This window comes from Zalophus californianus, chromosome 11 (genome assembly GCF_009762305.2).
Source record: "Zalophus californianus isolate mZalCal1 chromosome 11, mZalCal1.pri.v2, whole genome shotgun sequence".
NCBI classification, from domain to species: domain Eukaryota; kingdom Metazoa; phylum Chordata; class Mammalia; order Carnivora; family Otariidae; genus Zalophus; species Zalophus californianus.
This window is the reverse complement of record NC_045605.1, coordinates 74970825-74996184: the sequence shown is the minus strand read 5'-3', so window position 1 is coordinate 74996184 and position 25360 is coordinate 74970825. Positions and strand designations below refer to the sequence as shown.

At 42.1% G+C, this 25360-nt stretch overlaps 1 protein-coding gene across 3 annotated transcripts in view; it reads right to left on the bottom strand.

Annotated features, from left to right (window-relative positions):
* NELL1 (neural EGFL like 1) overlaps nucleotides 1-25360 on the bottom strand; it is an 821645-nt gene that overhangs the window by 614682 nt on the left and 181603 nt on the right. For all 3 annotated transcript variants that reach the window (XM_027581185.2, XM_027581188.2, XM_027581186.2), the window contains exons 6-11: nucleotides 23668-23740; nucleotides 22962-23044; nucleotides 16184-16318; nucleotides 14915-15017; nucleotides 6119-6192; nucleotides 1587-1686 (exon numbers count right to left, since the gene is read on the bottom strand). In XM_027581185.2, the coding sequence (XP_027436986.1) occupies nucleotides 1587-1686; nucleotides 6119-6192; nucleotides 14915-15017; nucleotides 16184-16318; nucleotides 22962-23044; nucleotides 23668-23740 (568 nt within the window). The remainder of the gene's footprint in view (nucleotides 1-1586; nucleotides 1687-6118; nucleotides 6193-14914; nucleotides 15018-16183; nucleotides 16319-22961; nucleotides 23045-23667; nucleotides 23741-25360) is intronic.

The window sequence follows — 25360 nt, the reverse complement described above, 5'->3', positions numbered from 1 at the left end:
TAGTGCCTTCAGTGGTAAAGAAGCGCACGCATTCTGGAGAAGTATTAGCAGAAGCAGTGACACCAGGTCTATTGTAAACTGGGTCAGAGCAATGAAATTCCTCTTGAGTTTCTGTGGGATAATCAATGATTCTGCTCTAATGAAACCATAAATCAGGAAGGATTTACATAAACTGAGTCTCACTTGGCACCTCCACAAATAGCAAGTGATGGATTTTGCATTAAATTATAAGACCTATCTTACAACCCTATCAGTTACTAATAAATGTATCCCTCTGAAAATTCCAGCCAATCTTTAAGTGTTTCTACAGCATCTCAACTGCTACTATGCTTGTAGCTAAAACGCAGACAAATCAGGGAAGATATTCTGATGGCATGATCAGTCATTCTTAGTTATCAACATACTAAGTTGTCCTAGGAATTTTTACCCAAATGTAGCCTTCTCATGACCAAGCAACCTCCACATAAGCTGAACACTCCATGATAAAACATAGAACATTTCTATGTGTCAGAAGATGCTAGAGGAGGGGGTCAACAAATTATGGGCTACTACCTGTTCTTGTAAATGAAATTGTATTCTACCAACCACACTCATTCATTTACCTATTGTCTCGGTTACTTTTGCGAAACAGCTGAGTTGAGTTGTTGCAACAGAAACCTTCTGGCCCACAAAGCCAAAAGTATTTACTCTGTGGTCCTTTACAGAAAATATCTGCCAACCCTTGCGCTAGAGAAAAGATAGAATAAAGTGAAATATGGAGTAACCTAAACTAAACCACTCTGCTCTAGAAGCTTTAAGGGGGAGCTGGAAAGGATCCAACTCCATTAAGTATTTGAGAATGTGGAGAAGGATGTGTGGTGGGTGTAGCTTTTACATCATAAAGAGGAGTTTGACTGGATTGGTTCTGTAAGATTTTTAATCAATTTTAGGTTCTCCCAATCCACGTAATTCTACCAGGGTGAGTCCTTTCAGAGAGGAAAAGTTATCTGATCCAGGGTTTAAAGACCACAAAATTTGGGAAAGAAGACAAGTCCAGGAAAAGAAAGCAAAACAATTTCTGCCAGAGAACGAATTAGCAGTTAGGTGTTACTTAGCTAAAGCGTTTCCCCCCCCCCCCCGCGCTTGCGTGAAGTAAAAAAGTTGCATGTAATCCTCTGAATAAAGATTCACTATAGGTCTCTGCCTGTCAGATACAGGAATTGGTCCACAGAAAGGGCTAAACAGTATGCCTACCGATGCCACTCATGAGAAAAATCTAATAATGATGACAGTTATAATAATCATTATTGCAGGCACTATCATTCTTCTTATAGGAACTGTCACTTACTGAACATTTATCACATGCTAGGCATGATACTAGGTACTTAGGCATTATCCCATTTAACCCTCCCAGTGAGCCTGAGAAGTAGACTATCATTACCCTCAGTTTACAACTGACACGACTACGGCTGAGAAAGGTAACTAGGACACACAAGTTTCAAGGTAGCAGAGTTTTGAGCCCCTGTTACTACCTTCACACTATTCATTAAACCTTCATGCGCCCCACCCTCATCCCAACTACAGCCCCACCACCAAGCCCCCCTTACCTCTACAGACACTGCAGCACTGATTCTCTGGGAGAATGTGGTCCTTTTCTGAGCAGTTCAAAGGAGGGCACGCCTCTGTAATCTTTACTAAAACTCCACCCTGGAAGCCAAATCATCGGGAAACAAAAAAAATGTTCATATTTTTTAGTCGATGATGCAAATATATAACACTCATTGTTAACAGCCTGCAGTGATAATAAGCTTCAATAATTAACAGTACTCCCAGGAATTCCACAATAATGACAAAGTCGCAAATCAAACTGATGAGACTCCTGGCAGAGAAAGCATCCTTTTCTGTGTCTCAACAGCCTCAACTTCAACCAATAATTTTTGAGAAACTTCTATGCAGCAGAAGGTCACTAACAGTGGTATGCTGCAAAGGTAACAATAGGCTGTTGGATGGGGAGCCCTAATTTGTAGGGCTTATGGATTTCTGTGGTATGAATGCCCTGACGATGACCGATTTTGAAATACCGACATGGTGTCACTGACCACAGAGTCAGGAAGTTATACAATGAGCACTCATGAGCTTTTGTGAGCCAGCTTTAGCACTCCTGGATCACATGCACCGTGAACCAAAAGCTACATAACACATCTTCCCCGTGCTTGGGGAGTTCCTAGTTGGAGGGCAGGAAGAAAAAACAATCTCAACTAAAAACCCTAAAACAGTATGGTAAGTGCTAAAAAATGTTCTACAGTTAAGATATGATAATGTGTCATAAGAGAATCATGCTGTCCAGGAAGGGAGAAATGATAAAGATGATGCCACATTTGAATAATGGAAAAAGGAAGAAGAGACTCTCCTGGCAGACAAAACAGGCAAGAGCCAAGGTATCCAAGTACGAATGATCGGAATGAGGGTTAGATGAGCACGAGATGTTTCCCTGTATGTAAATAAAATAGCTTACAATAAAATTTTAAACATTCACCTGGTGAATCTTTATGACCTCATCCACCAAAGGTCTTCTTTGGTGACATCACTAGCATCTGTATTCAGTGTTACTCTGAATTCTAAAAATTAGTCCATTAATTACTATAAAAAAAGTTTGAGAGTATTTTATCTAAAATATAAAGTTTTTCCCTCCCATTCCTAAGAAGCTGTTTACGTCAACTAAGAATCAAGCTTGAGAAAAGGAGTCTCATTTAAGGCAAAAAGGTACTTCTCAACACAGATGGGGGAAATAGGATGGAGCTGGACAGCCAGGAGGGATGGGGGGAGATAGAGTTTCCCATTTCCGAGACACTATCTTTCCTGTGGACCATGGGACGGGAACTCCCATTTCATCAGGCACATCCATTCCTAATTAAGAACATCAACAATTATGAACATACCAACTTGATTTCTAACTACTCATTATTTGGATAATTTGTACCATGGCTTCCTCTCGTTGCTCATAATGTTCATCCTGACAGTCCTGCCCCTGACATTCCTTGAAGTGTCTTTTCATCCTCCTTGCTCTTGGTTTCTTGATCTGCTCCAAGTTATCCAGCCCTCTTGCTTTTCTCCTACCTAAAAACTGGCCCTAAGATCAGAGAACACAGCCTGCTCTACACGCTCAGTCTCCTTCACAGCTACGTCCCCTTCTCACTCCTCAATTCAGGCCACACTGGGGGGCACCCAGCCTCAAGAGTTGGCACTGGTCCTAAGCCACTGTGCCTACTAGTTGTACCTCAGTTCCTGCAACAGGGACTCAAACCTATCATTACAAACCAAGAGACATTAATAACCTCACCAGCTGTAGCATAAGCTTTAATGTACAGGAAAACAAAATGCTTACTCACCATTAATGCCTCTACTTCTATCTGTCAACATCAATGTATTTATTATCTACTGCCTCCTTGCATAAATAAGAGTGATGGACATGGTTGGATCCCTTTTAGGAGTTCTGTGTGCCCATCCCCCAGGTTCCAAATGCTTTGCTGTTAATGGCTCATCCTTGCCACCCTCAGATGGCACTCCTTGGACACTGGAGCCACTCTGCCATGCAGAGAGCAGAGAGAGTTACCCACAAGTTCTATATCCCCACTGCCAGAGCCCAAAGCCAGGGACTGACAGGCTCCTCAAGGGGAGCCCATGGCTGGGGTGTAATTTACACTCCACCACCCCTCCAGCAAACCAGGGTATGTGAGGCCTTTCACCCAAAATCCCACTCTTGCTCGGTTCCTTGCCTTTCCCCATCCTGCATCCTCCACACCCTTACTGGTTGCTCCCAAGAGCACTACTTTAATCGATCATCCATACTGAAATCCTTAGTGCAGGGTCTGCTTTTAGGGGAACCCAAACCAAGACAGTAAGATACATTTCATTCTACCTGTCAAAAATAACACTGTTCAAGATTCTCTCTAGATGGTGAGATTCCGGAGCGATTTCCTTTTTCTTCCTTGTACTTTTTCCTCTATATTCAAAATTTTGGCATTTGGAGTATGTATTTGCTTTTGTTAAAAGATATTCAAAATGCTATGAAGACTTTTTTTAAAAAATCCTCACTCACAAAAGTTTTTTATAAAAAGGGCTTGCCTTGACTGATTAAATCAGACAATTCTAATCAACCTTTAACATATTTAATGAGTAAGATCCTAATTCCCAGTGTTTCAATAGAGACAAACACCTTGGCATGATTTTGAAAATAATATGAACTGTGATTACAGTAGCATAAGAGCCTCTACATCCATTTAGTCCAGCCACATAATTAGGCACAAAACCTTTAACTTTATTTTCAAAACTATTTCTAGTAAAAAGTACCTGATAATTAACATTTTTAAATTCTCCTGATTATAGTATGTTATTTTATGACCCCTAGAACTCTGTGTTGGTGGAAAAATACAATTCTTCCATTCTTTCTCATTTAGAGTGACAGTCTCTGTGCCATTGGTCAAATACAAACACTTTCAAGTTCTTTACTAATCACTGTGCTTCAACCTGAATTTCTAATAACATAAAAACTCACATCAAGTCAAAAAATTAATGCTAAAGAAATGCTGGAACACAATTGAACAGAACTACTAGAAGGGTTTATTCATCTTAGTTTTAAAAAAACAGTATGTTAATTTCTAAAAACACTTGGTGAAAATATTTGAAACAAGAGTCTGTTTCTTGTTCTTCACACACTTTATCTCATTTAATCCACCCAACATTGTAGGTGGTAATGTGCCTGCCCCAGGTTGGAGACCACCCTACCAGCTTTCCCCGTGCCCAGGTCTGGTAGCCTGCCTTGTTGTCTGAGAGATCACAGAGCCCTCGCTGCCACACCATCCCTGCCTCTGCGTACGCACAACATCCGCTGATGCACAAAGACCACCACACCTCCATCCCCACCAGAGTGTCTGGAGCAGTAGAATCTCTGCCATTCCCAGTGGCAGCCAAGAAAGAGGGGATAGGAAATTCGATAGGAAAGTCAGAGGGAGTTAACCCCTGGAGGTAAATTCTGGCCAGAGAGAGGAAACGGGTAAGAGCCTTTCCTCCACCCAAACCCCCCGCCAAGGCCCCAGTAAAGAACTGGATTCAAGCTCCTCCAGATCTTTTCCAGGTCTCTAAATGCCTCATTCTCCATCTTTAAAATAGATTCCTTTCTTTTCCTCAGGGATGTGATGAAAAGCAAATGAAATGGTGTAGTTACAAGCACTTACAAAGATGGGCTATTCTGAGGCCCAGTGGTTCCGGTCAGCCTCTCTGGAGATGCCCCACAAAACCAGCAGTGCTTCCTTGTAGGACTGTGGCTGCCCTGTGACGCACCACCTGGTACGCATGCCCCTCCTTCCCTGTCCTCTCACTCTTCCACGCCGAGGATGGCATCTCACCCAAGTAACTGCACGGCCAGCTCCCACACTTTGTTCAAATGGTACCTCTGCACAAAGGCCTTCCCAGACCACCCAGACCCACCCAAAAGCTCTCTCTCCAGCATGCTTTCTATTTTTTATGGGATTCGGCAATATATTGTACATTGTTTAGTTATCTGTCTCCCCCACTAGACTGCAAGTTCTATAAAAACAGGGCCTTTGCTGTGTTCACCTTTACATACCCAGCATCTAGTACCATGCTAGTATGTAGCAGTTGATCAAGGTATGTTAGCTGAATGATTACTGAAGATCTCTGCTTCTACACGTCTTATTCCAAGAAAAAGATGGGTGGGGGCAGGCAGGAGACAGGCATTTTCTCGCCATCTTTAAGACACTTTGGAATAGAGAGAGCACCATCCAGAGCTGGTATCACAAACAGATTTCCCCAAAATCAACTCAGAATCCTTTCCCAGGGCCCCCTGCCAAGCTCCCTGACTCCTAGTAACTGCTGGCTCCCTTCACCTTCTCACATCCTTCAATAGCTTTCCCCAAGGCTACCTGATCCACAGCTTAGCACAAGCTAGCAGAGCAATGACCGTGGGTGGGACCTCCCCATCCTGGCCAGCAGCCCACCAGAGTCCTTCCCCTCAGAGACCCATTCAGGCCAACCTGCTCCACTCCAGATCCCTACCAAAGCCCATCTATCTATCTGGTAATTCTCCCCAAGGGATGAGGATCATCAGATGGAAACTTACTCTGCATTCCCGGCAGCTCTTAGTTAAAATCCGCTGGCCTTCTGCAAGGACTTTTCCTCCATAGATACATTTTGCTGTAACAAAAACAGAAAAACGGGTCAGTCATGCTATGCAACTAACTGACCTCAGAGCTGCCATCTGGCTTCAGTGAATTCTAAGCAAAAGGAATCTCTTTGCAGGGAGCCTGGCTGGCTCAGTTGGTGGAGCATACAACTCTTGATCTCAGGGTCATCAGTTCAAGCCCCATATTGGGTGTGAAGCCTACTTAAAAAAAAAAAAAAATAGGAATATCTTTCTCTGGAGTAAGACATGGGGAGAGTGTAAGGACAACTCCTGGGCCCCCGTCAAATGGTCATCTTCACTACGTTTGCCATGAGTCTGTCACACTATGGATACACAGCTATTTCAATGTCGCAGCTGCTAAAGGAACCAGAAAATGAACTGATGTGGTCAGAAGTTAAAACAAGGAAGCAGCACTGGTCATCTCCATGGGGTACAGTAGTGGTACCTTTGATTCTTACACTCTAGCCATAAAATGAACAAGTAGGTAAAAGGGGACTTCTATGTTCATTCATCAGAACCTCAGCCACAATGCAGAAGGACACCATTTTTTTTCTCTTGTGACTGTGGGAAATGCATGCCCTTATACTCTATGTTCCTAGTAAGCTCAAAAACCATTGAGAAATACAAGCCAAACCAGTAAAACACTTACCAATGCACTAGAGAGACTGTTTTTTGGAAAGGTGAGCTTAACAGCCTAATAGGGAAGGCATGAAGTAGAGGTAGGCCTTGTAGAAAAGGTAAAAGCATAAATGGAACTCCCACCATTCAATTTAGATTCCACTGGGACTCAGTCCTCAACTCAACTTGCTGATTCACTTTTAAACAAGTGCAGAGTATGTTAATGTGATCTGACCCTAATGGGTCTCCAGCCACATCAAAAGGAACAAGGAAGCAAAGGTCTGATTACTCCCTCTCCTGCACAGATGAGGATCCTTCTACCCTAGTCTTCAGGAGAAGTAGAAGTGAAGACATGCACTCTAAGGCATCTCTATCACTCACTATGTGTCTCATAAAAACTACCTTAGCTCTTAGAGTCTCTGTTTCCGCACTGGTTAAAAACAGATTAATTTGGTAATTTCCTAGTTCTACAATCTTCCAACTCTCATGGAACGTTCAAGTATATACAGATTTCAGCAGTCAACTTGCCCAACAGCCTGTTGTTAGCCACAGGAAGAGGAAAGCCCAGAGATTTGGTATACTTAACATCATGATCCCATAGTGGATGCAGCGGTATGCTACCCAGATCCTCCTCGATGGCCAAAGGACTCATTCCTGCAGCTGCTGGGGAAACTGACGACCACCAGCTCAGCTGAACAGTGATCTAGGACTTGCTCTTGTTTGAAGAGAGCCACCTCATCCAAGGTCAAATGCTCTTCCTAGGCCAGCCCACATACAACGAGTGGTTGGTAAAGGCAGGGCAAAGTCCTGGCCCCTTGCCCCAACTAGGGATCCCTCTGAAAGGTCATTCCAGCTCCAGAACTCCCTAGAGGAATGATGGAAGTGTTTAACTGTATTGCAATTCAACCTCCTTATCTGCCCAATCCCACTTTCTTCAGGATCTCTCTCTACCCTAGAACTGATCCTCACAGATCCTTCCTAATAAAGGACAAGCAAATCTCCATTTCAGAGTCTGCTTCCTGTTAGAAAATGATCTGCAACAAACCACACCTAACTTGAATCTGTTCAACTGTAATATCTCCTTTCATGAACGGCACCATTATCTGCCCCAGCACCCACACCCTACCTGGGATCCTTTTAACCTCTCCTTCTTACTCAACCCGGCATCTAATCTGTATCCAAATCACGACAATGCTCCCTCCTTAAGTTTCGCAAGTCAACCTACTTTTGTCTATTCCCCACCACCTGCAACTATCTTCATTCCCTCCTCTTTAGTACCCCAGAACCTCCTACTGTGTCGCTCTTGTTCTGGTCTCAATCTTATTCAGTTCTTCCCCATAAAACAGACATATTTTGTTAATTACAAACACGAGGCCATGCTTTAAAATCATTATGGATCACTAATGCCCTCAGAATATAGTCCAAATTCCTTAATTCAGCAAACATAAGCCATTCGGGTAGCTCTCCCTTCTCTCTCAAGCTTCACAGCTCAATTCTTCTGCATTTATTCCCCACCCACCCCCCAAACATTCAACCTCCACGTATACCCTAGCCACACCTTCTCCTTTGTGTCTGGGATCTGCACATGCTATCATCTTCCCCAAGAACAGGCAGCCTCATGCACCGTCCCCTGGCAACCCCCTATCCTCTATACCCATCAGTTTCAACATAAGCCTGACTTCCAGCACGGGTGAACTGCCCTCTCTTTGTGTTTCTTTGGTACTCTTGATCTAGCTCTAACACCTCAACTTTTCTCTCAGTTGCCCAATTCATTATACATCTCTCCTGCTAACTATAACCTCCATGAGGGCAGGGTCTAGGTGTATTTCATCATTTCATCTCCAGCCACGAGATCAGTGCCCATCTGGGCTTAATAACAGTAATTTTAGAATCAATGTGCCTACAGTTGGTAGTGAAAACAGCCAAAAGTTCTGATTCTTTCTGCTATTTAAAGTGGTTTCAAACATGAAAAGCAGATATGAGCTTCAGAGCAAAAACAGCAACAGAAAATAGAGAATTTTCTACATCAACCCCTCCTTCCTACCTTTAAAAAATTATCCATGACCATCTTTTATGCCTCAATTTTCTTGATCAATCAGTTGACCATGATTCCTTGGTCCTAATGATGACATAGATTCCCCTATCTACCCGTATGGGGAGACCACACATCCTCCAAGGGCCTGGAATTCCTGTCCAATCAACTCCCACACTCCCAAACACAGCTGCTGTCAACTTGGCAAGATGGCTTATTCCAGAGTGACAGCTCTGCTAAATGCCCTGCTGTCAGATCTGCCATCTGCTTCTTGGCCCAGGCTCAGAAGCAAAGAAATAGACTTTTCTCCCTCATTTTAACCTTGTCCCCCACAGAATGGTATGAGCCCACTTGCTACCCTCTTTTATGAAATTTGCCTGATTCCTCTCCTCTGATAGGAGTTCTAGGAGGAGTCTGTCTGGAGATAGCAATGTCTTACTGGTTACATTCATGCCACGCACAGGGAAACATCCCTCAAATTCACCAGTCCTGTATAAAAATAAATGTCCACTAAACTTTATGTCCTCACACAGCAGGGTGCTTTGGGGGCTACGAATGACATCAGCATCATGCTACATGCCTTGGCCATTTGCACTGGTGCAGGACGTATACATGATTACGATATCAACTCTCAATGAAATGATCTTAGGACAGCTTTTGGGATCACCACTGCAGGTCACAAGACCATCCCCTGCTTTCTCATGCTCATCCCCCATTTCTCCGACCATACCCGTCCTTTTCTGTCACTGCCTTCCATACGCCTGACATCAGTCGGTCCTCATTATCCCACCTCTTGATCGCAGCCAAAAGGCTCATTGTTGATGTCTGAGGAAATTCAAGCATAAGGCGAGTCAGGCTCTAGTGCCTTTGGCTGGGGCATTTGGGACTCCATTCCAACAGCTTTCAGTAGGAGTAGAAATGTAAGCGGATACCTGAAGCCCTTCATATCACACTGGGGACATGCAAACTAGAATATTTCAGAGTGTACAACCATGAAATTGAAACCTGGTACCAACACACACTTCTCTGTGATGTCAGAAACAAATGTACTGAAGATTAAGAGAAAGTTATTCAACTGCATCTTTTCCCACCCACAGACATGGGGCCCTTCAAATTCAGACCTGATTTCTCCAGTGCAATGACTGGACACTTTTGCCATCTGGGTGCACATTGAAAAAACAATTGACAGGCGGGACTTGGCACCCCTGTCAGATACAGAGATTAGGTTGCTCTGTCTTTACTTAGGTATTTGTACCCTACACACACTCCAGCCATTCCGTGACCATCAGTGGGTTAGAATATCAAAACCAGCACTCTGTATTACACTCTAAAGGAGACGGGCAGATCAGGAAGGCTAACAGGCAGGAATGCTCCTTGCCTCAGTGAGTTCATTCCCCAATCTGGCTCCAGATACCGCCTCTCTGAGCAAGACTGCCCACATCACGCTGGGTGTCCCTCCAGCATCTCCAACTCACACGTGCCTAACAGAATGTATCGCACCCTGCACTACTTCCTCCACCTGTCTTAGTTCTGTTAATCACACTAGGAGTCCCCTACAGGCTCCTGTTCAAAACCTGGCAACTTCTCCCTTACAGATGCTCCACCCCTGATTCATCTGTCTTGTACAAAAAAAAAAAAAAAGGTTATGGAGTACCTACCATATGCCAGGCCTTTGGGCCATCACTCACATCCATCCCTTGCTTTTCATCTCTCCAGGCAGTGGGGGCCTGTCAGCCTCATCACCTCTAGCTGTAATATGCCTGAATCCCATACCCAGCCACCCTGATTCCAGCTCTCCCGATACAGCAGCCTTGGTAAAACACTTTTATTATGCCCAACCCTTCCCTTGAATTTTGCTTTTAACTACTAAAGTCATTGCAATGTCTGCTTCCTTGAGTTTTGCACATATGATTCTGTCAGGTGTGTTCTCACCTACCTTGTTGACATGGCAAACTCCTATTTATTTGATAACACCCTACTCAGCTGTTACTTCCCCTGTGAAGTTTTCCTAACACACACATGGTTCTGATGGACTTAATCACTCCCTTCTCTGGGCTACCTCTGCTTCTTGCACAACATGCATGTTACACAATACTTTGTCGTAACGTGGCGGCGCCTCCATCTCCCTGGACTGCAGTGCGGAGAGGAGATGGGTTAAGAGCATCAGCTCTGGAGCCAGAGACCACCTGGGTTTTATTTTGGCTCCACCAAGGCTGAGAGACCTTGGGAAAGTTACGTCTCTGTGCTCTTGTGGGTCCTCACCCACAAAATGGGGCTAACAGTGGGGACCGCGTTTGGGTCACTAGAAGGGCTCAACATGGTGCCTGACATAGAGCAAATGATCCACACATGCACACTGTTGTACCCAGAGGGAAGGACAGCACTGGGAGAGGAACCTGAATATGAACCACTGCATCAATTCAAAGGAATACGATTGTCCTCACGCATCCCACACGCACCTTTGCAGATTTCTACTTCTCGCCTACTGAAACCCTGTTATCAAAGTATTTCCTTTCCCTCTACCACCTCTTTTCCTTTGCAAGTGCTCTTTTGCATAGCTGGAGATTCCCTCTCCATCATCCTCTCTCTTCACTCCCCACCCTCTGCGGTAGTTCTCAAGTCTGTCTCCCGAAAGAATAGCCTGCAGGGCACCAATGTTCAGAGATTCTGACTTAGTAGGTCAAAGCGGGGCCCTGGTAATAAACTCCTGGACCATCATGTCCACAACTGATGAATCTAGAAGGCTCTCCAGAGTTTCTCCCAATGCCTCCAAAACAGAGAGAAGAACTTCGTAGTATCAGGATCTGAGACCTCCACAATGAAAGCTACCTTGTTCTTGGAGACCGCATGAGTGTCTGGGCCTTTTGATCAAAACAGAAGGACAAAGCACTTTTCCCAAGGAATGAACTAAAACATGAACACTTAGACCAAATTCTTTTTCCTCTTTCCAAACAAACGCCCCCATCTTTAAGTGCTGCAGCTCCTGAGGCCATGACAAGTGCATCAACACTTAGTAAGTCAGCTGACAAAACCATTTGCTTTTATGCATCAGCTCCTTTTGCCTGATCCAGATCAATACCTTTGCTGAGAGTTTCCAGAATACTGGTCCACCCAAACCCAAAGAGAAGCTTAGGAAATTTTATCTGAAAAGGACAACCGAAGTCAATTCTCCAACCTTTTTCTAATATGAAGGTATTTGAAGCTTCTAGAAATTCTACCTACTGGTGTTGGAACTCTACTTTATTGATCCTGGTTCTCCTCTGCTCCACTCCACTGTTCAACCCACCACAGTCATCTTCCAGAAGGCTAGAAATGTTTAGTTTGGCTCCACTTCCTCTAGGGAGCACCCCAGGCCTACTACCGATATCCCCTTCATCTCCCCAGCACTGTCCCACAAGCCAACTGTCTACATTCTGATAGTGCCTTATCCATGCGCCTAATGTGACTGCACTGAGAATTCTAGACACTGTAAATCACCCAACTCGAAAGTGAGCCCTCAGAATCAGAGAGGGCCCATTTATCACCACTCCAGGAACCAGCACTCAGTAACTGCCTAATGCATATTTCTGTTAAAAATTATGAAGAAATGAAAACCCTCTAAGCCAGAGGTTCATAACCTTTGAAACTTCCAGAGGTGCTTTACATCATTTCTCTTTGGTTTACTTTTTTTTTTTTTTAACTAGTGTTCATTTATTTTCATTACCATCTTGTTTAACTACAAACATATCAAATCACCAATCGGAGCTGTTGAGAAAATTAGTACCACCTAAATTGCTATAAATTCCAAACAAAAGCAAAAACACACACACACAAACACACACACACACACACACACACAGATGTTTTAGTTAGCTGTATATCAGCATGTTGGTAAAATCGTGTAACTTTCTAAAATATTTTTCAAAACTTAAAACTTTCAAATGAATTGGAAGTGACTACCCCCAACACTTCTACTGAGGGGACAATGTGACATACATCAAGAGCCTTGAAAATGGCAGTGATTTAGCCCACTGATTCTACTCTGGAGAACTGTATCTTAACAAAATATAAAATACAAAATGCATTTTCTACATAAAGCATGTTATTGAAGAGTAATTTATACTAGTGAAAAGTGGGAAAATTGGGGTGGTTAAGTAAGTTATGCAAGCAAGAGCCAAACAATGGAACACCATGAAGCTCATTAAAATGAAACTTATACAACTGGGTGGTGGACTTAAAGAGGACACATGATGCAGTGAGCTCTGGGTGTTCTAGAAGACTGATGAATCACTGAACTCTACCTCTGAAACCAATACTACACTATGTGTTAATTAATTGAATTTAAATAAATTTTTCAAAAAAGTTTATACAGTGTTCTTTAAAGCACAGGAATACACTTAAGTGACCATAAGTCAATGCGGGGGGTGGGGGGGCAGGACGCCTGACTGGCTCAGTTGGTAGAGCAAGAGACTCAAACTCAGGGTCATGAGTTCAAGCCCCATGTTGGCCACAGAGTTTGTGTGTGTGTGTGTGTGTGTGCGCGCGCGCGCATGTGTGTGTGTGTGTGTGTGTGTGTGTGGAAGGGAATGAAGTAGGATAAATATCTGCACAATAAATGTGCAGATAATATTCACAGAAAATAGATAAGTGTACAGATAATACTTCACACAAAATAAAATTTAAAAAAATGAAATCCACTGAAATTTCAAGAGTGATTGTTTCCAAGTAGTGCTATTAGGAGAGATTTTTCCGTCATCTTAACTCCTGAGTTCAAATGTTACACAATAAACAGATTGCTTTTATAATTAGAAAATCAAAAGATTAAAACACAAAACAGCAAAAGACTCATCTAGTCCCATGTCCAAACAACTTCCGAGAGACAGACCTGTCCAGAAAACCCAAAATAATGGACTAAAATAACTCATTTTTTAAACAAATTCCCAGTAGTTTTTCCTCCTCTTCCTCTCTTCACTGTTAGATAGAACATCAAGTTTGTACAGTTTCTCTTTTTAGATCAACTCCAAGTACCACCCTCCAGAGAAATAGGTGTACTGTGCCAACCCTAAGAAGGAAAAATATTCCGAAGTCCCTTTCAAAAAAGTGCAAGAAAGGTCTGCGCTGGTGTGACCAGACCAGCTATGGCCACCTCCACTGTCCTATTAGGAGAAAGGCTGTTTTTGGCAAAAAGCTAAACCACTGTGTTTCGAAGACCCAGTGATGTTGATATTTTTAGTAGAGAAAGGACCTTGAATGATGACCTGTCTCTAACCTAGACTCTTGCTACAGAAGACCCTATAGTTTGAAAAAAAAGTCGATGGGCTTTGTTGTCAGGCAGCCCTATTTCCTACCTCACCACGGTCACTCACTAGGGTTGCGACCTTGTTAAGTTAACTTCCCTAAGCTTCCTGTAAAACAGGGGTAGTAATACCCATCCGAAGGACTGCAGTGAGCAGTCAGTAAGCGAACAGAAGTGGAGCCCCTACATAGTAACTGGCACATACCAAGCATTCTTAAGGACAGCTTTTTACTTTTATGGCTGATCTCCGGGCTCATTTCACTATCTCATCTGAAATGGTGCCCTTTGCAAAACAGAGTAAGAATATTTAAATCCTGTAGCTTGGACAGGCCAACTCTGAAGGCAGTTATGTCAGTATCTTAACTGAGGCTTATCTCGAAAATTCCTAACAAAGGCCTTTTAGTAACAGGAAATCTGGCCAAGACCTCAGAAAGCCTAAATACAGAATCTGGGTCTTAAACTTCATCATTCAGAAGGAGAGGGACCAAAGCACACAGAGCTTTGGAGTTGTGACCTCACAGATAAACACAACCAATTACACCAGGTGTTTGACTCTAGACAAGTAGTTAATCCCTGTGAACACCAGCTCCTTCTACAGAGAATGGGAAGAATAGTAATTAGAGTTGATATGAGACTTTTTTTATAAATAGCTTATGTAAAGTATCTGCACATCACAGGTGATTAAAATATAGAAGTTCTTCTTGTCATGCATTTAATATCAACTTCTGGTACTTCATGTCTTCAATATTCATCGGGGAGGTGGATCTCAAAGCAGAGAGGACCACTCTGACCCTCCGTCAGTACTTACGTCGGCAGACCTTACAGCACTGGCCAGCAATGTGCACGGGGAGGGAGTCTGGGGAGCAACTGAGAGGGGCACAGGACATCCTTCGACATTCGACGGCACCACTCTGAGGAAGGAAGGACAGGGAAAAGAATCTCAGAAGTGCCCTTTGAAATTTCTCTTTGTGGCAAAAGCACACATCTCATCTCAGAAACCTCATCGGGGAAACAGATGCAGTGTGAGGACTTCCCAGTCTACTCCAGGATCACACATGAACTATTTTCTCCAGCCCAGATGAACCTGTGTCACCTCAATTACTTTTCTGATATACATCACTGGCTTCATTCCACCTGCCCATGTGGGCTAAGGAGATTAGGCAGAAAACAAAAGCCTATTTTTACAAGACCATAAATAACACATTTTGCAGACCGTGCTAATCATCATTGAGGCTCTAACAATCCATTTTGTATTTTCCCCAAACAAAGGCATTCTTCAGATATTTATCAAATAATTTCAACTGCACAGCACAGAGTTCACATACTAATTTGGGGGGTGCTCTTGAATTCTCTGAAACAGATGGAATATACAAATGATGGATACCCTGGAAGTCGCGGGGGGGGAGTGGAGGTAGGTCTTGCAAGTCTCTGAAACAGATGACAGATACCTTGTAAATTGTAATAAAAACATCTAGAAACTAATTAATTATACCCACTTTTAAAACGTATTCTAGCAGTGAGAAGTTGTGAATGAAGCTAACCGTTAGGTTGCTTGAAAAGTCCCGGGACTCCCTTCTTCCCTCTGATACTCTCAATCCTCAAACTCCACACAGCAAATTTGTTAGTAACAAGGTTAGGTCCTATTAGAGTGTGCTATCAAATAGAAGCAGATTTTAATTTCCAAGTATTTAGAGATGAAATGACACTCTTCCAGGTTCCCCTCACAATTGCTCAGGTTGCTAGGCAGAAGTTTAGTAAAAGGATCATATGGACTTCCTAGAGCCAGCATTGTATATTGCAAGTCCAGATTATACAATAAGTAGTGAAAATGCCCCCTTACAACTCTTTTTATTTACAAAGAGGCTGGGGCGCCTGGGTGGCTCAGTCATTGGGCGTCTGCCTTCGGCTCAGGTCATGATCCCAGGGACATGGGATCGAGCCCCACATCAGGCTCCCCGCTCCACGGGAAGCCTGCTTCTCCCTCTCCCACTCCCTCTGCTTGTGTTCCCTCTCTCACTGTTTCTCTCTCTGTCAAATAAATAAAATCTTTAAAAAAAAAAAATACAAAGAGGCTTACTTTGCAAGTACAGTTCCGGCAGTGATCCCCGTCAACCCAGGAGTCTTGATCTCTATAGAGAAGTCCACTCACTTGACAGGTCTTCTCACAGTGACAGTTTTCCAACTGACTAAGTCTCGTCTCTGCATAATTTAACTGCAAATAAGAGTTACTAGGTGTAATTACTTTCATTCAGTTGCATTGTCCTAACAAAGCTAATAGCAATAAGAAGGAAAAAAAAAAATCCAAGGAGGAGGAGGAAAAAAATGCTCAGAGGAGCTGACTTATTCTTAGCCAGATTATTTAAAAAAAAAAAAAAAAACAAAACACCATGAGGTGGAATCATTCTATACTGAAGACATATTGGCTCCTATGGTCTAATGAGCACCAAATGAGACATTAAACTGTATCTCAGGGACCTCATGGGTGTACATAAACATGTGTGCTTCCAGCTCAAGCCCACACAGAAACACTCATAATGAATGTGTTCTCAAGGACTCATTACAATGTTTACAGGAGCCCTCATCAGCAACTCCGATGCACTCACATTTACCTCCCACCGTTCTCTCCGTGTTCGCACACTAACCCGAGCACCACGGTTTTCAGGCTGGGAAGTCACGGCTTCCTCCCTTCTGAAAAATTCCTGGGAGCTGGGGCCAGGAAAAGGGAAATGCATACAAGGATCTAGTTTCTCCCCTGCTCAGGATCCCCCAGAATGAATGCCCCAGGCATCCACTTTGGTGTTCAAAGGTAAGATCTCACCAAACCCCTAGGTGAGATCAGGATTTGAGAGAGAAATTTGTTTCATTTTCCTAGGTCCTCCAGCTATTATCGGTTATCACAGAACCTCAGAGTCTCTGACTTGAAAAGGGTTATAAAGTTTGAACGTCATGACAAGTAACCCCATTACAGTGATTTACCAGCCTTTCTTTGCCTGTCTACAGCGGCAGGACGCTACCTTTAAAAACTTTTTTTGGTTAGCTCTGGATGTTTGAAACCCCTTTCTTGGTGTGAACTGTGAAATCTCTCCCTGCTTTTCCTATCAGACCTAGTTTTGCCTGGTAATCCATCCTAAGCAATCAACTCTCTTCCAACATCTGAGGTTAGCCCGTCTTCACATCTGCTCTTGACCACACTCAGCACCACCAGGTTCACCGAATAGGTCATCATGATAGGAGTCCAATCCTCTCTCCTGATCACTTTCCATGCAGCTACTGCAGTTGCCTTCAAACATATGGTGCAAAAAATACTCAACTCTGATAGAATCTCACACACACTCAAGTGTAATTCAATCCAATAGCAATATTACCATTTTCCCCTTTTCTTTAGAGACTGCCTTGATTGAAAAACAAATACTACTTTCTAAAAGTCCAAGTAGTTGCTATTTTTTCTCGACCACACTTCTACCTCTGTGTCTTCAGTATTTTCCCCACATAGATCAAGCCCATCCCTGATCCAAGTAAGACTATTTCAAGCCAATATTTTAGATATAATGGTTGAATATAGGTTGAGGACTCCCAAAATCTTTCTATGCTAACTATGGTTCCATTCCTTACATGTTCCTCTCAATTACTCCTACCAGCACTGCTGAGCACCATTCTCTAAAAATGGAATCCACATGCAATTCCAAACTTGGCTTTTGTCATTTATTTCATTCTCTTCCTCCCAAAGTTTAGAATCTCTCAAGAAAAATAGTTCCCTATCTGCCTTTTGTGGGCAGTACCAGTGGGCAGATAAAAAATCAAATAGGATGCTAGACAAACCACATGTACCATCGTCAGACCCCAGAAAATGTGGAGTTAACTATGCCTAAAATATTAGCTTCCTAGGACCCATCCCATATGCACAATCTTCCAAAAATTCAGATCCATGTAAAGCTCTAGCTTAATTAGTTTCTAGAATCCACGCTAATTAATTTCTTTGGAAATTCTTTAGGGGACACATTAAATACACTTCTTAGAATTTAGTGAGGTCAAGTGAGTAAAACCACATACAGGTAAGAGGTAGCAAGAAGCAACAACTGATTGCATATTACCTTAACCTCATGTCTACAGCCCCTGTAGTTCCTACAGAAGGCTAGTGATTGATGGATGACCCGGGGTTGAAAAAGAGTTCAACTAGATCTGCATCCCTCCTAAAAGTGGCTGAGAACAGTGTATTTGTGAGAAGAAATGAATCTCACTCTGAAAATCTGGAATGATCTACTGCCCGTACCACTCCCAGAAACTTCTTAAAGACTAAATGACCCAAAAGGCAATTCTGTGACTGCCCAAGTTTCCTGAAAACCCAGGAATTTGCCTAAAAGCAGTATTGTCAATTTCCCATACTGTCCAACAAAACTGAGCTACCTGCAAAACTCAATACCAAGAAAACCTCGGTTTTAATGAAAGCTATTCTCAGGACAGATGTTTCCTATTTTTTAATATATTTAGCCTTTTCTGACAACACTGAAAAGCCCTAATATCTGTAATAAGAGCACATGAGACAGACACAAAAGCAAAGACATAGTAAGGCAAAAAGCTAATTTTTCAAAGACACTTAACATGTAACTATACCTTCCTTTTCATCCCCTGCTAAATACCAGAATAAAAGGAGAAAAACAACTCTGAACCAAAAAATGAATTACAAGTTTTCATTGGTATTAGCATGCTGATTTTACCCAAATTCATTTTCAAAAGCTATTTCTACACCACCTGCCATTCCCTCCAAGAATGCCTACAGATCCAAAATAGATCCAGTAGCAAGTCTACATCTCTATTCTTACCTTTGTTCATGCATTTATCTAAGCAACCATGGACAGTCATTTATTCTTAACTCTACACATTCGAAGACAGACATCAGAGGCCTTTTTCACAGTAAGAGGTCAACAAATGGATGAGTACATTAGTCGTGCAATGGGGTGCCCTTTTCTTTCTTTGAAATACTATTTATTTGGCATTTGCTACATTGAAGGGAAAAAAATATTTTATTGTGTTAAACCTTTAAGCTTAACTGGAAAAATCACTATTGAGCTTGCAACACTGAAAGTCTCAAAATTAAATATGTTACAAGCTGAAATGCCGCTCCAAATGCTGCTTGATTTGCATAAATAGATTTGTCAAAGATTTGAATAGAAGTAATCAAATTCCCAGTCCAGCATCTCTTCTTCCTGAGCTTGACGGCAGAATGCAATGACAGGACAGGTGGGACACAAGAGCAAGACAGGTCCCGACCCCATCACAATGTACCTGGCCAGCAATGGGATTGTTCCCACAATGTCAAGACTACCTGAGAGAACTTCCAGAGTAAGCCAGGGATCCATGGTCACTTGTAGATGGCTTAGGGAAGGTGACAGAAGACACCTTCCCTCCTTCCCTGTACCTCCTCTACCTTGAAAAAGGTTCATTTTGCCAGAATGCCAGGATTCTTCAAAGAGGGCTCTTATACACCCGGACCTGTCACCTGAAGATACATACAAACTGCTCCCATGATATGTCCTGTCTTCAGCAAGGGCATAGTCATTCTCCAGCATCCCCTGTCCTGAAGAGAGAAAAGAAACAGCAAGCCCTCCTGGGCAGGCCCCTGGGCTCATCTGGTGTCGTAGCTGTTTGATGTGATTATGGCTACCAACTCCTGTCCAGCTTGTGCACTGGGCTTGCTCTCTGGTAGGATTCCATGGCTTTCCACTAGGACACCATGTAAGGACATTCTGCTGCTTTCCAAGACCTCCTGGCACCTCAATCTAAGACCAGGAACCTGATAGCAACTCACGGCTATTGCCAGGCTTTGTGATGCCAAGCCACTAGGCAAGGTGTCCATCTTCCCCCCCATGGCTCCCTATTTTTTTTCTAGGTTTAACAACATAAAATGAACAACTACAGCTTATTGAGTACCTATTGTGTGCCATCCACCAAACCAGACCTTTAAGTCTCACTTGCCTGGTCTCATGGGATCTTCATAAAACCACAACTAATTGTCACCCTTTAAAATATGGGGAAACAGCAACTGGGAAAAGGTCAATGAGCCTCCACGCTCCCACTCTGATGGCTGTGCAGGGGAGAGAAGTTAGGGAGCAGGGTCTGCCCATGTTGGGAGGTCTTAAAGAGAACTCCTACATAAAGATGTGGACCCAAAGGCCTGTATCCTCAGTTTGAGAGTACACATAAAGTAAACAAGGATTGCACGAAGCACAGAAAAAGACCTTCCTGTTCAGACCTTGGCACAGGCAAGAGGGAAATATCTTCTTTGAGAATTCTTAAAGAATTCTTGGCTGAGAATTCACCTGGTCTATCCTAGGTTTGCAGTGTGATTCTGAGCAGCCTCTAAGATCGGGAAACCTTTAAGGGAATCATGGAATAGAAGACAGCCCTGCGTGGTCCTGCCAGAAACACAGAGCATGGGAACCCAGGACTCAACATCAACAGATTTCCACGGAAAACAATGGACTATAACCAAAAGGGTAAGTTTAGGAGCTTTGTTCTTGCCCTGACTTTTCCCCCTCCAAAAGCCACTACAAGCTCTACGCTCATGTTTCAATCCCAACAGGTACCATCAGAACACACATTCCTCTCTTCCATTTTGCCCATTGTTCTTACCAATCTCTCTATCCCCACGCTTGTAGCGGCCAACCTGCCTCTCTCCATCAGTCATTCCTTCTTTACATCTTTTGTTTCTCGTTCCAATCCTCCCTTCTCCAACTACAGACATTCTTAGTCATGATGCAGCTTTCAGAATCTGAGCCCGAGTCCCAGCTCTGCCATCCATTGTCTCGGGAAAAGTTAACATAACATTCCTGGAACTGAGTCTTCTCATCTGGGAAGCAGGCTAATAAATCAACCCCAACTCACAGGACTGTTGTGAGGATTAAAGTGATAAGAAATACAAAACATTTAAGCATTGTAACTAACGCACAGCAAATACTCAATATTACCTCCTATGACTGACTTTCCAGCTTTTTCTAAATTAGGGCCCATGGACCAAATCTGGCCACCCACTCATTTTCCTCCAGCCTATCAGCTAAGAAAGATTTTTACATTTTTCAAGGGTTATATGTTAAGTTATTAAATAAATATGTACATATTTTCTATTTTGCCTCTTGGCCTGCAGAGCCTAAAATTAACTAGCTAATCCTTTCCAGAAAAAGTTTACCAATGCTCCTTTTCTAGATTATTGTAGATTTCAAAATTTTGCAGTGAAAATGGAAGTTCTCAGTTTTCTAATTATAATTCTATTCACGGTTTGGAAGAAACAGACTTATAAATCTTCCAAAGCACCAGAGGCGGGGTTTAGAAGGTGGATGAAACCATTTTCTGCTTGCAATTGCCCACAATTAGACATCTACTGCCTCACAAATGCCCATTTTACATAATAATGTTTGGAGGACAGAACTCAATGTGGCTCCTAGATAATGTATGGCTAAAAGGAGAAAAATGACATTCTCTGCAGAAGGAAAGAACAAGAAAGGAGCATCCTTAAAGCTGGGGAACCACAATCACCTGACACTAAGGCATGTTTCTCGTTCCAAAAATTTGGTAGCAAGCTAAAATATAATTAACACTATTGAGATCAAGCTGCTGCAGACGAAATTAAAAAAAAAAGTCTCTATATGCCACAAGCCGGGAAGGCAAATAATTGGCTGCATTTCACATTTCCACTGTACTCTGAACTGAAAAGCTAATGCTTCAGCTCTCATGTCTCAGGGTTTCTAACAAAAGTGTTCTGTCTCTCCTTTCCAGACAAAAGACGACTTGGCCAAAAACCTAGTTTGAAAGAGAAACCTTACCTTCGGTAGCACAACCAATGGGTCCAAAACACAGCCCTGCCTCCCAAACACTTACCTACCCACCAATTTTTTTTTTTTCCACGTGCCATGGCTGATGGCTGGGAGCAGTCATAGCCGTAGGTGGGAATAGGATTAATGTATCATTTTCACTGTTATTAAAATTCTTCCCTTCACAGAGTATAATGTCTCTTAGGCCCAACCTAATTCCTTCTTCGCCCTAGGCTGGGACTCACGTCCACAACTGATTGGTATCATAACAACAGCATTAGACACATTTTCTCTTTATTCAGTGCCTTTCAACACAGGGCTCAGGGCTTTTCATTATGAATCTAAACTTCACATATTAAAGCCCCTAATTGTCCACATTTTCAGCTATCTTCTGGAGCAGCAATCATGTCTTGTTCATTAGCGACTCCTTTGTGTCTGACACAGCGCCTGACAAATGGCAGATCCTCGAAAGATGCTTGTTAATCGGATGATGGAGAGAAGGAAAAGATGTACAACTATAAAACTGAATGTGTTAAAAGACAAACTTTGCTTTCTCTACTATTTAACTCAAGCCCAGTCCTGAAATGAATCACATCTTAGAAAAGTGATATAATCCCTTCTTGCAACAGCAATCTGTTCCTAACAATGGCTATTTGGCCCCTTCTGATTATCGGCAATAATTCTCACACTCAAAACGCATTAGCTTATAAGCAGCAGTGCCTCTGACCATGTATCATCTCACAGTGTTACTAGTTGAATGGCCAGCAGGCAAATTTCCTTTTCCTCTCCCAGGGAATCTACAGTGATATATATGGCCTCTTTCTTCCAAGCATTCTTCAAGTAAACATTTTGATATAGCCTAATAGCATCAAAGAGGTAAATGGTTATGTTTACTATAGGTAGTCCTATTTCAAGTAAGAGTAAACCATTTTTTTAATAACATATTGCAGATAGCAAGGCTAAAAATGTTTCCATTATAGCCTATCGCTTGAAATTCCAGATAGGATGGAGAAAGACATGAAACATCACAAGAGAAATTTAGATACCTACTTTTGCAGTCATCTTGGCCAAAAGCTCTTGCAAATCCATTATTCCTTGCACCAGGCTTAAGAAATCACTGCAAGTTGGACAAGCTCAATGGAGAAAATATAAGAAATGTTGATACAGTGCTAAAACAATAAAGAAATTCTTACAACAGTAGTTGCTTGGCTATGTTGAAGGGTTTTTACTTTTCTGGCTAAGTATTACTTTACAATTGGAGTGAAATCACCCAGGATTTCAAGTCTTGGTCTTTTCCTTTGATTAATAGGAGGAAAGAAAGGAACAGGAAAAAGGGACTATCAACTGAAAAGGCAATAGGACATTTTTTTAAATTAAAATTAAACCCCTTGTCTTTATTGAGAGGTAACTGGAAAACTGTGAATCGTTATATAGAAGAGGAGAAACTCAACACACATCTAAGCCAAGCAATTTAAATAAATGTTTACGATTTATACTACCATATTAAACCTATCTTCCTGAATCAATCTACAGAACCCAAACTTTTAATGTAGTCTTTTTCTTACCTTCCAGTGGTAATTCTATAAACACATAAGCTTTTTAAAAATTCAAAGACACAGAAGTATATAGTATAGATAATTATCTCCCTATCCCCACTACCTGAGAAGTCAACAGTTTTTATGCTTCCAGCAATATGTTTATTACCAATAAGTTACATAGTAAAAGAAATTTATAAACGCTTCAAAATGCTACTTACTGCGATTCAGATTCGGACATTGAGTTATGTATCCATTTGGCATAAGGATGATTTTCCCATCTTGGATGATTCCCTTGATAACAGAAGAGAGAGGTGGTGATCAAGATTATAGTCACTGGTTCCAATGGCCCCTGTGCAGTCACATCTCTGTGCAGGGCATTTTTTTTTTTTAAACACTGGTATCCTCTCTCAAAACATAAGTTTGCCTGAGTCCCCAGAGAACTACTCCAAACCATCCTCCTGCAGAAATCTTGAAAAGTACATTCATCTTGAGAAAGCTATCATTAGATACCACTAGTGGATGACAGTGACAAATGACATTGTAACAGGAAGGATCTACCAGTAAATGTTCTTCAACTACAGAACCAAAAATGCACTGATGAAACAAAAATTTCCTCAATGCCTTAGTCATCCTGTAACAGTAAATTTTACGGACTTAGGTGATTTTTTTAAGCGAGAGAGAAGAGAATACAAACATATTAAAGTTTGAGTAGAGGAAATAAAATGAGACATGGAGAGAATTGCATACAATCTTTGCTCTCTGCTGAGTAACATGAGTGTTTATTGGTGAGTCTTAAAACTTGCTCAACATCTCACTGTGAGTAAAAGGGGGTCTTTTTCATTCTGTAACTTAGTCTGGAAGAACAGCCCTGACCTAAGGAAGTCAGTGAAACTGCCATCTTGCAATGACAATATTGACTTGGCTTTTGCATTTTTTAACTTGAATATCAAGGTTTTGGTTTTAGGGACTTTTTTTCTCTTGATTTGACAGAAGAGATATTACAAAACAGATGAAAGATGCGGAAGCCAGTTCAGAATATTGAGCTTAATCTGTAAATAAAATATAGGCCTAAGATCATGCTGCAAGTCTTCCAGAGGAGATAACATTTATGTGCTCATCTTCTAAAAAGAAGGTAATCAACAAATGCTGTTTTCTGTTTTATTTCAAAATGAAATATGAATTGGAAAGGTTAATAGAAATAATGGGATCATAGGACCTCTTTCTCAGACTTGGATACATTTATTAACTTCTTCCTCTTTGAGAATGATGCAGTATTTGTGAATTTAAGAGGAGAAAGCCTCTCCATGGGGGGGAAGCCCCTACCACTGCTCCTCAATATGAATTCATAGTCTTTTGTAGGGCAATTTCAGAGAGCAATTAATGGAGCACCATCTAAGTCGATCAGCTTCTTCCTGGCACAAAGCTGCTCAGTTTCTCAAAGCAAGTTCACGCCTCTGAGTGCCCAGGGCACCTTTCAAGCACATTTGAGAAATATGAGAAAAACATGGGATTGAAAGTCAGGAGATCTGGGCTCAAGGTCTGAATCCATCTCAAGCTAACTGAGTGAACTTGAAACAGTCAGCCAACCATCTTCTCCGAGCTTCAGTTGCTTCCTCTGGAAAAAAGGCTGGATGCAAAAGCTAAAGATCCTTCCTGCACTCAAGTTCTGGGTCAGCAAAACAGGCATTCAAACCAAGACTGTCACAAGTTAGATTTCTGTGCTCTACCTTTCAAGTTAAACAAAAAATTAGACAAAGCCGTAGGTTTCCATCAAAGACCATTATAGAATGGAGAGACACATCAGAAAACATCTGTCTGATCTGTATAGATTGAATATGGGTGAAATTCATAGTAACCAACTATCCCAGGTCTGCTCAGGATTTAGAGTTTCCCAGGACCTGGGACTTCCAG